We start from the raw sequence: 14,519 nt of genomic DNA, 5'->3' as shown, positions 1-14,519 counted from the left end.
TGATCTTTTGTGGGGCCTTAGATGCTGAAGGATGGTGGTTCGAACCCGGGCATCCCATATGGTCCCGGGAGCCTGCCAAAAGTGATTTCTGAGTGTAGAGCCACGAGTAGCCCCTCTGCTACCTGGTGTGACCCTAAAACAAAAAATCTTTTGTGACTACTTCCTAAGGGCTCCCTGGGCTAGGACAACACCCCACCACCATACACACACACCCCATTCCCAGGGGCCAGGCAAACAGCTCTGGGCAGACAGCGGTGAGCTACTTTAATCATAGCACACAGTGAAGCCCAGCACCTTGGTCATAGGTGTCCCCCCTTGGGCCTGGCTACCAGGCATGTTTGTGAGTGGATTAGAAACCATACAGTCCTATCTTGTCACAGAGTCTCCTCAACCTGGGCCACATGAGCCAGCCGTGCAGTGAGCCCCGCCAGGTCAGATGCCTTGTCCAGCTTGATGTAGGTTTCAGAGCGGACACGGTGCAGGCTCAGCCAGTTGGGCAGCAGCTCGGAGAGAAGGCACACATGTTGCTCCATCTCCTCTGTAGAGAGAGGGTGGGTGAGACCTCGATACCCCAGGGCTAGGCTCACTGCCCGGGGACACTGCCAAACCAAAACCAGCAAAAGACTCCACCCACCCACTCAAAATGAGCAGTGGGATCCCAGGCTGAGCCCCAAGAAGACATGGGATGTACCAGGGCTCAAGGCTGAGTGATAGCTGTCCACCATCAGGGCACAGACTGTGTCCATGGCAAGGGCTGGTTTGCGTTCAGCCACGAAGACACTGCGTAACAACCGGGCCAGCTCAGGCAGCCGCTGTAGACGCTCTAGCCGCTGCTCTTGCTCCGGGCATCGAGTCATCCGTGCCAGCTGCCTCTTTGCCTCCTTGGCCCTGATCTGCGATGGCAAGTCCATGAGGAACTGTCCAGGCACACTTGGCAAGGCAGCCGCCTCCCTCCACCACTTCCACTTACCCGCTCCAGCAGGGCCTGAGACACCCCCTTCAGGGCTGCAGGTGGGGAGGCGGGCACAGTGGGGCTAGGTGGTGCAGGGTCACAGGCTGGGGCTGTGCGCTTAGCCAGGGCGGTCAGCGCCTTCTCCATCTACGGCAGGGCAAGGCAGTCAGGAGGAGAGCCCCTTACCCCTGGCCACCTCAACCCCCCATCTGCAGACACAGGGTCAAGCCCATCTTACCCTGGGTGACATCAGACTTCGGGCACGTGCCAGCACCTCATGGGCACTAACTGGCTTCTCTGTGCTGGGTGGCTGTGGCAGCTCTGCAGGCTCGATGTCGGGGACGCTGTCCACGTCAAAACGGGGGTGCCAGCATGTCAGCTGCTCCTCAGGGACCACCATGGGGGGGTCCAGCGAGGCCAGAAAGGCCTGTGGCAAAGGGTGGCTGGTGACCCTGAACAGCAAGCAGAACCCTCTGGGTCTACCAGCCCCTGTCTATCTCAGGCCCAGCACCATGTCCTATTGCCTAAACTCACCCGATGGTGTTCCCGGACCCGTTGTACAAGGTTGTAGCTGAAAATCTGCCTCCGCTGGAGGAGCCGTGAGGCTGTGAGCTGGGGGTTTGCGTCCGCAGCCTCTGCAGAGAGAATCAGTCCTGTGTCTCTTCCCAGATTCCCCCTGGTTGTGGTGAGCCCTGCACTTGGCTGGATGAGGTGTCCACAACCCCACTCACCTGGCTCCAGCAGTGGTTCAAAGGTGAGCTGGTAGTCAGTCTTCCTGATGTTGTCCCTGAAGGTAGGGATGCCACGTTCCTGACGGAAACGGTAGCAAGTGGGGTACACAGTCTTGATTTGGCCTACGTTGTGTTCCTCAAAACGCCTGCATAACAAGGTGGGGTCAAAAGAGGAAGCAGGAACACCCCCACCCAGCCCCCAACACCCTCTGATACCCCCTGCTTACTTGCTCAGCATGTTCTGTACACCCCGCTTGACCTTGGCAAAGGTGGCGGTCTCAGAGCGGCCATGGAGCATTCCCACGATTGTGTCCATGCTGCGGAACATCTCAGCCAGCACCCGGTACTTGTAGGGTAGAACCAGGCCCGGGGGCCCAGGCTGAGCCAAGGCATGAAAGCGCTGGTAGGCAGGTACAGATCTCTCTCCACTGCCAAAAGGGTCAGAGCTGGCCATGAGGGAAGGTCCAGGCCATACCACACATCCTGTGTGGCCAGGAGGCCTCCACACATGCAGACAAGAGCCACAAACCCAGCAGTATGGGTTACTGAGTAGCAAGTACAGCTGCTGCTGTAAAATTCAACTGCGGTTAATTTTACTTGGGGCCACACTCAGTGGTGCTCGGAGATAAAGCGTGCCAAGGATCAAACCTGGGTCAGCTGCGTCTAAAGCAAATCCCCACCCCCCAACTGCCATGGAGGACCCTCAAATGTCTTCAGCTGTACTGGAACAGAGATGCATTGACCACCCCCCACACCACTTCTACACTGAGCCGTCTCCAGGAGGCACAGGAGCCCAAGTCCACCCTGGTCCTCTGCCCAGCCCTGCAGTGTGCTGACCGTCTCTTAGGACTCACCCTGACTCTGGGGGGTGATCTTTGGCCTCAGTAGCCTGGAGCTTCTCTTCATCCTCTGCGTGTACCTTCTTCAGCTCCAGCACCCGGGCCCCCAGCTCCCGGGCCCGCTGCAGGCACCGCTTGAGCTCAGAGGGATCCTGGGCGGAGACCTGGGGGGGGGGAGGGTGTGGTCAGCGTGCGGGTCACAGGCGCTTGCTACTCGCCCCAAGGTCCGGCTGCCTCACCTGGATCTCGGAGCCCGCGACGGGGGCAGCTTTCTTGGCTTTCTTGGCCTTCTTGCGGGGAGAAGAGGGCTGCGGATCGTCGGGGGCGGCCGGAAGGTCGTCGGGGTCGGGGGTCTGCGGATGGGAAGGGAGAAACTTTTTGAGCAAAGCCCGGGTCGCACGCGCTCTGCAAAGGGTGCCCCAACCCAACCAGCCATTCTCAGCTCCCATGTGGTGCGGCTCCGCATCCCGGACCTAAAGCACGCCCCGCGGTCTGGCTCGGGCCCATCAGCCCCACCCGCTTCTCTCCTCCCCGGCTTCCCGCACGCACGCTCACCTCGGCGGCCGGCAGCTGCAGCCTCCTGCGCGCGAGTGGCGCGGGCTGGTCGCGCGTGGGCTCGTCGGCCGGCCGGGCGCGCTTGCGGCTGCTGCCCGGGATGCAGGGCTCCAGCTTAACGGGACTCGGGGTGCGCCAGGGCGGCTTGAGCCGTGGAAGCGCGGACCCCGGGACCGTAGGGCGGCGGCGCGCATAGAAGTCGGTGAGGCGGCGCTGCGCCATGGAGAAGCGGGGTGCAGGACGCGGGATGGCGCGGTGCTGGGTGCGGGAGGAGAGCGGAGCTCGGGCCGGAAGAGTTGGAGCGGAATTGCGCGCGCTTCCCGCCGGCTTTCGCGCCAAAGCTGGCCACACCCCGTCGGCCGCACTGCGCCTGCGCCTCATTCCGCGCCACCGCCTGAGTCCCCGCCCCCATGACTGTCCTACTAAATATATGATTGGCTCGTTCCATGTATGGCCCCGCTCTACATTAGGTCTCGCCCAATGAGTGGCTCCGCCCAGTTTCTGGCCCCGCCCCGTCTGGACTGGCCCCTCGCGCTAGGGGCTGTCAGAGGCACTTAGACCTGCAGAGCTTCCAGGCGTGTGCACTCGACCGCAGGCTGCACAACCTGGCTCTCCTCCCGCCCGGGAAGCGAGTTTAGCCTCCTTGCTTGCTGGGCCCCACGGCAGCAATAAGGACTTTCGGGCTGGCCCGAGTCACTGACAGGTAGATGCTCCAGGCTACCCGGGGCCTCCAGGGGATTCAGGAGCGCTCAGAGCCTTGAAATGCGCCTTTTTCATGGAAGTGAACTGCAAGATCTGAGGACACCCGCTGACTTTGTGTATGTTTGTGTTCTGTTTTTGTTTGTTTGTTTTTTCCAGTTGTCTTCAAATGTTGGAAGAAAGCTTAGATCCTGAAGCTTTTCCCCGGGGAACCTGAAGCCTCCTTGGTTCCAGGTCACAGGCCTCTGGCCCGCCCTAGGAAGGAATGCGACGGGGCCAGTCCCAGGAGCCAAGTCCCAGCTTGCCTGGTCAGCACACCTCACCCGGTCAGCACAAACTGGCCACGGTCATCACGGCCAGGCCTGGCTGCTCAGCACTGCTCTACGTGGCCATGTTTCCAGGTGTCCTAGAAAAGGCTCCAATTACACTTGAAACACTGAAAGAGGATGAGATCCCCAGCGAGAGAACAGCAGGAAAAGCCTAGGCTTTACACAGATCCCCCTGGAACTTGATTCCACCACCCCACCTAAGGTCCCCTGAGTCCTCCAAAAGTGACTGTAGAGCACTGGCAGGGGATGCTGCCTTTCCAAAAAAAATACCAAAACAAGTGAAAGAGGCTAGAGTCAGCGCAGAGGTAAGGCATTTGCCTTGTGCACAGCAGGCCCCAGTTTGTGTCAAAGCACTTTGGCTTACGCCAGAGGGAGGTGCCCTGAGTAACACCAGATGTAGACCCTGAAGAAGAGAAGCATGAAGACTGACAGAAAGCTAGGTCAATGGGCTGAGCAGATGGTTTGCATGTGGGAAGCCCAAATTTAATCTCCAACACCGCGTGTTCCCCATCAGAAAAGAAAACAGAAAACAAGTACAGCTGTAGGTGTGGGCCGAACCCTGACGATGAAGAAGCTGAAGGGAATTGGAATTCCTATCTGACTAGAGTCAGCACTAGCCTCTGATGGGTTGGTTTTGTTTTGATTGAGTCATACCCCGGTGCCCTGGGATCACTCCTGCTGGGACCTTATGTGGTGTCCAGGATTGATCCCGGGTCAGCTGTGCATAAGGCAAATGCCCTCCTGGTTGTCCTATCTCTTCAGCCCCAAACCCCCCAGATTTCAAACAGCCAGTGGCCAAATTCTCGGGGGCTTTTGTGGGGCTAAGAGTTACTGTGTATGCCTTGGCTCCATGTTAGGCCCAATGAAGCGAGATTCTTCAACTATGAAACTATTAGATGTATGTATATACTTATATTTAAAACAGACTTTTCTTGGGGGGGTGGGGCTATGCCTAGCAGTTCTCAGGGGTACTCCTGACTCTGAGCTCAAAAATTAGTCCTAGCAGACTCAGGGAACCATATGAGGTGCCAGGGATTGAAGCCAGATGGGCCGAGTGCAAGGCAAATGCCCTTCCTATTATGCTATCACTCTGACCCCAAAAGTTTTCTTTACAGTGGGAGCCACATATGACTGTACTCAGCTCACTCTTGGCATGCATGCTCAGGGGACTATATGGACTGCTGGGATTTGAACAAAAGTCAGCTGCAAGCAAGGCAAGTGCCCAGCCCACTGTGCTATTGCACTGGTCCAGATAGACAAGTTCTGTCTCTGCTTTTCTGTGGGATGATTCAAAAGTTGTCTGACTGGTGCTGGCATGCACAGTGGAAAGGGCATTTGCCTTATACCAGCCAATCTAGGTTCAAGCCTCAGTACTACAGAGGGTCCCCTGAGCACAGAGCCAGGAGCAAGCACTGAGCCTCAAAGGTTGTGGCCCAAGAACAAAATAAACAAAATCCACTCACATGAAAGTCATCTGACATATTTTTGTAGATTTTTCTGTTGTTTTTTTCTCAGTCCCATCCAGGAGTGCTCAGGGCTACCCCTTCCTGGGTGTGTGGGGGATGGGTCTCTCTTGGTAGTGATTGGGGGCTCATGTGGTCTGGGGGTGGAGCCCCACTGCTCAAAACACCTGCACCCAGCCCTTTGGGTTCCTTGACTGACCATTGCTGCTTATTGTGACCCTTGTTTCTAGACTTTGCTTCATTTCCAGGGTTCCCCATCATCAATTAAAAGCTCTAAATTTGCCAGGAGTAACTCCAGAGCACTGCCAGGTATGACCTAAAAAACAACAACAACAAAAAAAAGATGTGTATATTTCTCAAAAATTTGGGGGGCCAGAGAGATAGCACAGCAGCGTTTGCCTTGCAAGCAGCCGATCCCGGACTTAAGGTGGTTGGTTTGAATCCCGGCGTCCCATACGGTCCCCCGTGCCTATCAGGAGCTATTTCTGAGCAGATAGCCAAGAGTAACCCGAGTGCCACCAGGTGTGGCCCAAAAAAAACAAAACAAAACAAAAAAAAACCCTCTAAATTTATTTTATTTATTTTATAAATTTATACATAAATTTATAAAATTTATTTATTTCACATACCCAGTGATGCTCAGAGATTACTCCTGGCTATGCACTCAGAAATCACTTCTGGCTTGGGGGACCATATGGGACACTGGGGATGGAACCCAGGTCCATCCTGGGTCAGCTGCATGCAAGGCAAACACCCTACTACTGTGCTATTGCTCCAGCCCCATACATTCTTCTTTTTTTTTTTCTTTTTTTCTTTTTTTGGTTTTGGATCGCATCCGGCAGCGCTCAGGGGTTTAGGGGTTACTCCTGGCTCTAAGCTCAGAAATCATTCCTGGCAGGCTCGGGGAACCATATGGGATGCTGGGATTTTAACCACCATCCTTCTGCATGCAAGGCCAATGCCCTACCTCCATGCTATCTCTCTGGCCCCCCTAAATTCATTTTCTGAGAGGCTCAGTCACCCAAGAGGCTGGGGCACAGCTGGAATGGACAGCAATGAGGACCAACATCGGGAGAAGCTCTGTGTGGCCTAGTTTACATGTAAACAGCAGAACATGTCTCTCAGGGGCTGCAGCTCTGCTCAGAGCCACCCTCCTCATAGTTAGGGACCACGTTGTGCTAGAGTCAGTGTGGCTGCATACAAAGCAGGAGCCTGAGCCCTGAGTTAGCTCTGCCTTGGCCCCCTCTCATGTTCCTTTTCTTTGCCCCTCCCCTTATCCAAATGTGGTGTCAGAGGGCCATGAGAAGGGACTAGATTTAATGCTCTGAGCTGCCCTTCCAGCTTCTACCCTGGCAGTACACATGGTCCCTCAAACATGCCTGGTCATTTCAGGGCAGAGACAGGAGTCCCCAAATATGCACACACTCTTTAAATGTATGAATGCAGATATTTAATGGGATTTTTGGGTTTTTTTTTTTTTGGTTTTTGGGCCACACCCGGTGTTGCTCAGGGGTTACTCCTGGCTGTCTGCTCAGAAATAGCTCCTGGCAGGCACGAGGGACCATATGGGACACCGGGATTTGAACCAGCCACCTTTGGTCCTGGATTGGCTGCTTGCAAGGCAAAAAGCCGCTGTGCTATCTCTCCGGGCCCTTTTTTTTTTTTTTTTAGGTCACACCCGGCAATGCTCAGAGGTTATTCCTGGCTCTACACTCAGAAATCACCCCCGGGGGCCGGGCCGTGGCGCTAGAGGTAAGGTGCCTGCCTTACCTGTGCTAGCCTTGGACGGACCGCGGCTCGATCCCCCGGCATCCCATATGGTCCCCCAAGCCAGGAGCGACTTCTGAGCGCATAGCCAGGAGTAACCCCTGAGCGTCACTGGGTGTGGCCCAAAAACCAAAAAAAAAAGAAATCACCCCCGGCAGGGTTGGGGGACCATATGGGATGCCGGGATTTGAACCAGCAACCTTCCGCATGTAAGGCAAACGCCTTACCGCTGTGCTATCTCTCCGGCCCCCATTGAGTGTTTTTACAGTGACCAGCATTACCACTGAATCATTCACCACCACACCCCACCAGAGACTCCATGTGCTTCGCAGACCAGGTTCTGTCTTGAGCACTACCCAGAGTAACTTACCCCCAAGCAAGCAGAGCCAGGACAGCCCTGTTTTCTGTATCCTGAATCCTGTATGCTGTTTTTACCTCAGTGTGCAGGGGCAAAGCACAATTTGGAGCATGAATTTTAATGCAAGTGGATGAATTCAGAATTGATGAGATTTACACTGAGAACTTGTGCTCACTCACGTACTGAACACATTCATGTACTAAACAGAGTTTAAAATTAACTAAAGTAAAGATGAGGATTAGTCCAATCCCCTAAACTGGCTGGCTCAGGACCACAGGACAGGAAGGGACAAGGGGGGGGGGGGGCCCAGAGGAGGGCAGGGCAAAGAGAGACAGGGAGGGAGGGCTAGGGCAGGGCAGGGCATGGAGTGCCAGGGCAGTGCCTCCCTCACAGGGCTCAGGGGTGGGGTGGGGCAGGGTGGGGCTGGGCAGGGTGGGACAGGACCAGTCAGCGGGCATGTACCCAAGCTTAGAAGTCAGGGGGCACAGACCTGGGTGGATCCACTTCCACTGGGCTCCCCAGAGGAGGAGGCACCACCAGCCCACAGGGCTGTCAATTACAGAGGTGGGTAGGGAAATGCTATCAGTCGCGTGGTTTCATCCACTAGTGTCCAATGTGGGAGGGGCAGGGCTCAGGCAGTGCCCACCTGCCTGTGCCTGGAGTCTCTGGTCATTGCCTGTCCCCTCCATCCCCCCAGCCCCAACCCACCCCATCCCTCTGGGCACACAGACCACCATCCACACCCTTCAGAGCAGGCCAAGAGAGAGCAGGGGCAGGACAGGGTAGGGCAGGGTAGGACAGGGTTGGGCAGGGCAGGACAGGGTTGGGCAGGACAGGACAGGGTTGGGCAGGGCATGGTAGGGTAGGGCAGGGCAGGGCAGGGTAGGGCAGGGCAGGGCAGGGCAGGGCAGGGCAGGTTAGGGTAGGGCAGGGCAGGGCAGGTCAGGTGTGTAAGACTGTAGAAACAGATGCTGAGTCTCTGCCCAACCATAATCTCCATTCTTGCTGCCTGGAATGGTTTGGGTTTGGGCCACACCAGAGGTGCTTAGTGATCAGGGTCACTGTAAGGTGCTGGGGACTGACCATGTGGAGCCACAGCAGGGATCCCAGTTCGTTCCTTATTTCATTATCTTTGGGCTTCCCCCTCAGATGCACCGTTAGGGCAGGAAGGCCCAGGTGGTATGGCCAGTCCATGTCAGGGGTGGGGTCGCACTGCAGACCTCTGGGAATAGCCAGAGGTGCAGGGATAGTCATGTCCTCCTAGGGCCTTATTGGTGACCACCACCCATGCATTATTGGTGGTTCCCGGCAGACCCTCGAAACCAGGATTTGGGCTGAAATGTGGGTTTAGGGGTCCTGCATAGAAGATGCATCTCAGGAAGATCCAGGAGAACCCTGGCCACTGCCCTCCCCTGGTAGGTCTGGCGCAGAGGCACCTGTACCCCTTCATCTGAACTCTAGTCATGAGCGGCTCTGCCAGTCTGCACCCTGCAGGGGATCTGACAGGGGTTAGACACCCACCCTGGGTAGGCAGGTGTGCAGTCCCTTGGGGTATCTGGGGAGCAGCTCAGGGCCAGTGGCCACACAGGACATGTGTGGGGTGGAGGGAGCCTTTTCAGAAGTAGCAATCTCCCCAAATGCTGCCTTTTAGTGTGAGGAGGCTGGGGTGAGCCTGCCTGGTCCCTAATGGCATGCAATGGCGACTGGTCTCCTCCATCACCTAAGCCCCAGGCCTTCATGGATGGTGCTAGAAGGCGCATCTGTTTGGTCTTCTGAGCAGGGAGCTGTGCAAACCTGGATGGTGGGCATAGCCACGTAAATAGGGCAGTCCATTGCAGGTGGATGTGGTCCACTGTAGATGAGCATTGTCTGTGGGTAGGTGAGCATGACCAGGGCATGTGGTCCTCTGTGTGGGTATGGCCGGGCAAATATGGGTGTGGTCATGTTGAGTGTGGCATGGCCCTGTGAGTGTGGATGTGGCCATGAAATGCAGGTGAGGCCAGGGTGAATGTGGGCGTGTGTTGGTGTACCTATCTGAGACCCTGGATTTGGGTGTAGCTACCTAAGACCCACCCATTTCTGGGAGGGGTCTTGGGAACCAGATATTAGGTGTAACCTTACCTGCAAAACCCCGCCCATTCCTGGGAGGGGTCTTGGAATAGGTAGATAAACCCTGAAGCCAGGGAATTAGAGGTCTCTGCCCTGCTGCGCTCGCGGGCTTTAGGTTCTTTGCCTCTTTTGGTCTTTGACCAGGATGGAGGCCAAAGGAAGATGGCTGAATTATAAGATGCAGGGCTAAGAATGGCCGAATGCTTGAAAGGTTATGAGATAGGCCACAACCTGTGGTGGTTAGGGCATGAATAAAGCTGATGCTTCCTGAAGCCTGCCTGTGAGTGAGTTCTATACCCGTCGCTTTCCTGGACCCCAGGCCCGCCGGTTGATGGGGGTTGCAGAGCCACGTGGCCTGGGATGGTAGGGAAAGATCCATCCATCCTTCACCATCCATCGCCATCCAGACCCATCCTTAATTATTTGATACTACAGGCGTGGTCCATGTGCAGGTGAGCAAGGCCAGCATGGATGTGGTCCTGTATGGGCATGGCCTGAATAATTTCATGGGCGTGGCAGTTTGAGTGTGGGCGTGGTCAGGTTGAGTGTGGGCGTGGTCTATGTGCAGGTGTACCATGTCAGGGTGGATGTGGTCCTGTGTGCAGGCATGTCCAGGTAGATTATGGGCATAGTTATGTATGGGTGCAGTAAGGGTAAATTGTGCGCGTCCAGGTTGGTTGTGGGCGTGGCTATGTGGATATGGGAGTGGCCAGAGCTGTGTGCAGTGCAACATTTCTCCACGTGGGTGGAGATGTCCTATTACCTTCTCCCAGGATGTCCCAATGAAGTAATGTGAAAACAATCATGTAATAGTACAGTGGGAAGGGCATTTACTTTGCTCTTGACTAACCTACATTTGATCCTGGCATCCCATATGGTCGTCTAAATTAGGGGTAACCCCTGAGCACAGACTAAAGAGTAAGCCCTGAGTACAGAGCCAGAACCTAGCCTTGAGCCCTGCTGGGTGTGGCCCCAGGACAAAATTAAAAAGTAGGGATCATGATACAGGATTCACAGTCTGGCTGGGCCAGCGGGACACAGAGGAGAGAGATGGGGAACACCCACAATTCCAGAAGACTCGAAATGACCAAGACAGACTGCTTGGTGGCTCATGGTACTCTCTGACAGAGACAGTCATAAACACCCACTACTTCCATTTTCTGCCTAATGTATAGGAGGGGCCTCTATCGATGCAGATGTCAGGAAATGGGCAGCGCCCCAAAATCTCAAGTTCCTCACCAGGGCTCAGATCACAATAGACCAGCAGAAACACTCTGCCTGAGTCTTGGTAGGGTCCTAGGTGGACAGGCAGAAATGGGGATGGGCAGATGGACGGAGATGTTCAGAGAGCCAGGATAGGCAGAGGGACGGGATGGGTAGATGGAGGAGGTCACAGGACTCAGTGTGCTTCGGGGTCTTGACCGTATGCAGAGAACCAAGTAGGTCCGTGGAGCCACTGCCGCCACCATGACGGCTCTGGCTGTGTTAAGTGCAAGACTCTGTAGCATTAAGCCCTTTTACACTGTTGTGTAACCAACCCACTATCTATTTCCAGAACTTTTTCATCATCCCCAACAGAAACCCAACACCCATTAAGTAACAACCCCACTCCCTCCTGTACCCCTGGGAGCTGAGATTCTCTTCTGCGCTGACTCTGCCTCTTCTAGAAGTTCCATTGGGGGGTGGAAGGGACCTTGTGCAGGGTCCTGCATTTTGTGCTCAGGTCTCATTCGCATGGTGCTTCCAGGTGCATCCTGTTTGTGGTGCCTGTGGCTATTGTATAGGTGTCTGTGTTTGTCCATGGAATTCATTTCATGGCCCTGTACTGGGCTCTGAAGTTGCTCTGACATTTTGTTTTTGTTTTGTTTTTGTTTAGGGAGCTGGTGGTATTTGGGGGTTCCTCCTGACTCTGCATTCAGGAATCACTCCTGGTGAACTTGGAGGGCATATGGGAAGTTAGGAACCGAATATGAGTCAGCTGTGTAAGGCAATTGCCCTCCCCTCTGCACTATCACTCTAGCCCTGACATTTGGGTTCTGTTTGTGCATTTGCAGTGCAGGGAGACACCCAGGGCCTCACCCCTGGTGGGCAGCTACTGCACTGTATCCCCTGCCCAGCACCATTTTCCATGCAGACCAGCACAGACCGGAAACTGGGACACTCCTCCAAGCTTTTACTCTGCCCCTGTTCCCAGCGGGCCTGGCTGCTATTCCAAGCTCCAATGGAGGGGCCAGAGTGATAGCAAAGCAGTAGGGTATTTGCCTTGCACGCACTGACTTGGGACAGACCTGGGTTTACTCCCCAGCATCCCATATAGTCTCTGAGCCTGCCAGGAGTGGTTTCTTTCTTTTCTTTTTTTTGTTTTTGTTTTTGTTTTTGTTTTTTTTTGTTTTTTGGAGGGGGCCACACCTGGCAGTGCTCAGGGGTTACTCCTGGCTGTCTGCTCAGAAATAGCTCCTGGCAGGCACGGGGGACCATATGGGACACCGGGATTCGAACCAACCACCTTTGGTCCTGGATCGGCTGCTTGCAAGGCAAATGCTGCTGTGCTATCTCTCCGGGCCCGGTTTCTTTCTTTTCTTTTCTTTTTTTTTTTTTTTTTTGGTTTTTGGGTCACACCCAGCAGTGCTCAGGGTTATTCCTGGCTCTGCACTCAGAAATGTGCACAGGCACATATGGGATGCCGGGATTCGAACCACTGTCCATCCTGGATCGGTGGCTTGCAAAGCAAATGCCCTACCGCTGTGATATCTCTCTGGCCCTGTGGCAGGAGTGATTTCTGAGTGCAGAGCTAGGAGTAAACCCTGAGTGCCACCGGGTGTGGACCCCCCCCCAAAAAAAAGCAAGCTCCAATGGAATCTGCTGTGAATGGAGGCCTGGGGGCCATGAGAAGTTGGGATACTCCTCACTGGGCTGGGCGCTGGGCTTATCGCTGCTCCCCAGAGGACTAGGGGGTGACAGAGGAGAGTAGGCAGGTAGGTACTGGAGACACTAGTCCTAGGGTGGCTCTTTTTTTGTTTTGTTTTATTTTTGGGCTACACCCAGTGACACTCAGGGGTTACTCCTGGCTAAGTGCTCAGAAATCGCTCCTAGCTTGGGGGATCATATGGGACGCAGGGGGATTGAACCGCTGTCCGTCCTAGATCAGCTGCGTGCAAGGTAAACTCCCTACCGCTGCACCACCACTCCAGCCCTTGGGGGGCTCTTTTTAAATCTGTTTTGTGTAAAGGAGGCACCTGCTTATGTCAAACAGGACCAAACAGCAGAATGAAAATGCATCTCTGGGTCAGTGAGTTTCCCTCCCAGGAAGATCCTTTTCCTGCCGTGTATATCTGTAAGTGTATGTATGATTATGTGAGTGTATGTGTATGAGATATGTTTGTGAGTGTATGTGATTGTGTGTGTTTGAGCATGTGTGTATATGTATCCTAGGAGGCCGCAACTTTCCTGGAAACTTTAGAGCAGCAGGAGATGCCAGTAGGAAACTATGTATCAGCCCCTGGCTTGCCCTGGCGTGCAGTTGGGGCCCTGCACTCACTGTGAGGACCAGAGAGGGGACTGAGCTCTTAGCCAGAGCTGCTTTTGGTGGGCGATATAACCCTTGCCCCTGAACTTTAGAAGTGCACTGAGCACTTCCCTTTCCCTTTGCACCAAATCCTCAGTTTCCCTTTCCCTTTGCATCAACACCTCACATGCCAGCTTATCCAGGCTGGACGTTGCCTGTGCTGTGAGGGCTCTGTGCTGTCCCAAGCATTGTTCACAGGGTGTGGGCTGAGGGCACAGGGGCTCCGGGTCCAGGGATGCCTATAACGGCTCTGCTGAGACAGACACCCGGAACCTGCAACTGGACTCCAGGTGCGGGCCTTGGGAGGGACACTCAGGACTGCGGGTGTCTAGTGGCAAAGGCCAAGGGCTAGGCAGTGGAGGGGGCGGCCAGGCAGAGGCAGGAGGCCCAGTCCAGGTCCAGAAGCCCATGACAGCACTTGGCTGGGGTTTCTGACAAGGTGTGAGCCTGCGGTTAGACACCCCCTACTCTGTTTCCAGTCCTGCTCTCTGCCCACCCGTCCACCGTGTTCTGCGCACTCTTGCTCTGGAGCCCACCTTCCGTTCCGGCCCGGTGACTCAGGTCCTGAGCGGGCAAAGTGAACAGGGCAGGGCTGGCGTGGCCGCGTGGCTGGAGCCGCCCATGCGGGCCCCAGGCCTAGCTGGCCACGGCTCCGGGGCGGTCTTCAGGGGGCGCCGTGGAGCCGGGTGGCAAGGGAGGGGAGGCGAGGAGGAGAAGTCGCCGAGCCACGCGGGGCACCCGGACCCACTGGGGCCCGGCGGGGCGCGCGCGGGGCGGCAGTGGCGGGCGCCGGCTGCGGGGGGCACGCCGGGCCGTCGGGGGAAGCGCGGAGGCGGGCCCGGGGCGGGCGGACGGGCGGGCGGGGCCCGACCTATAAAGGCCCGCGGGCGGCGGCGGCGGCGGTGCCCAGGGAGCCGCATCCGCCCGGCCCGAACCCGGAGCGCCAACCGCGCAGGGTGCCCCCCTGATCGCGCCGACCGGCCGGGCACACGGGGCCAGGAGAAGGCGCGGGGCGCAGGGTGCGGGGCGCTGGGCACGGACCCGGGCGCGGCACGTGCGTGGCCCGCCTGGTGCGCCATGGACCGCGCGCCCCGCACCTCCTCTTAGCGCCCTGGGCCGAGGCCCCCCAGCCCGCCAAGGACCGGGCCGGGC

At 56.2% G+C, this 14,519-nt stretch overlaps 1 protein-coding gene across 1 annotated transcript; it reads right to left on the bottom strand.

The window, feature by feature from the left end:
• Positions 1 to 374: 374 nt before the first annotated feature.
• Positions 375 to 3,458, bottom strand: CDT1 (chromatin licensing and DNA replication factor 1). The gene is made up of 10 exons (XM_049787386.1): positions 3,039 to 3,458; positions 2,762 to 2,875; positions 2,538 to 2,686; positions 1,911 to 2,111; positions 1,684 to 1,829; positions 1,487 to 1,587; positions 1,191 to 1,379; positions 971 to 1,099; positions 692 to 893; positions 375 to 538 (listed from the first exon to the last, which is right to left on the bottom strand). Exons 1-10 carry the CDS (start codon positions 3,456 to 3,458, stop codon positions 375 to 377), a joined length of 1,815 nt encoding a protein of 604 aa, XP_049643343.1.
• Positions 3,459 to 14,519: the final 11,061 nt, after the last annotated feature.

Source organism: Suncus etruscus, chromosome 14 (genome assembly GCF_024139225.1).
Source record: "Suncus etruscus isolate mSunEtr1 chromosome 14, mSunEtr1.pri.cur, whole genome shotgun sequence".
NCBI lineage: Eukaryota > Metazoa > Chordata > Mammalia > Eulipotyphla > Soricidae > Suncus > Suncus etruscus.
This window is presented reverse-complemented; position numbering and strand designations above follow the sequence as displayed.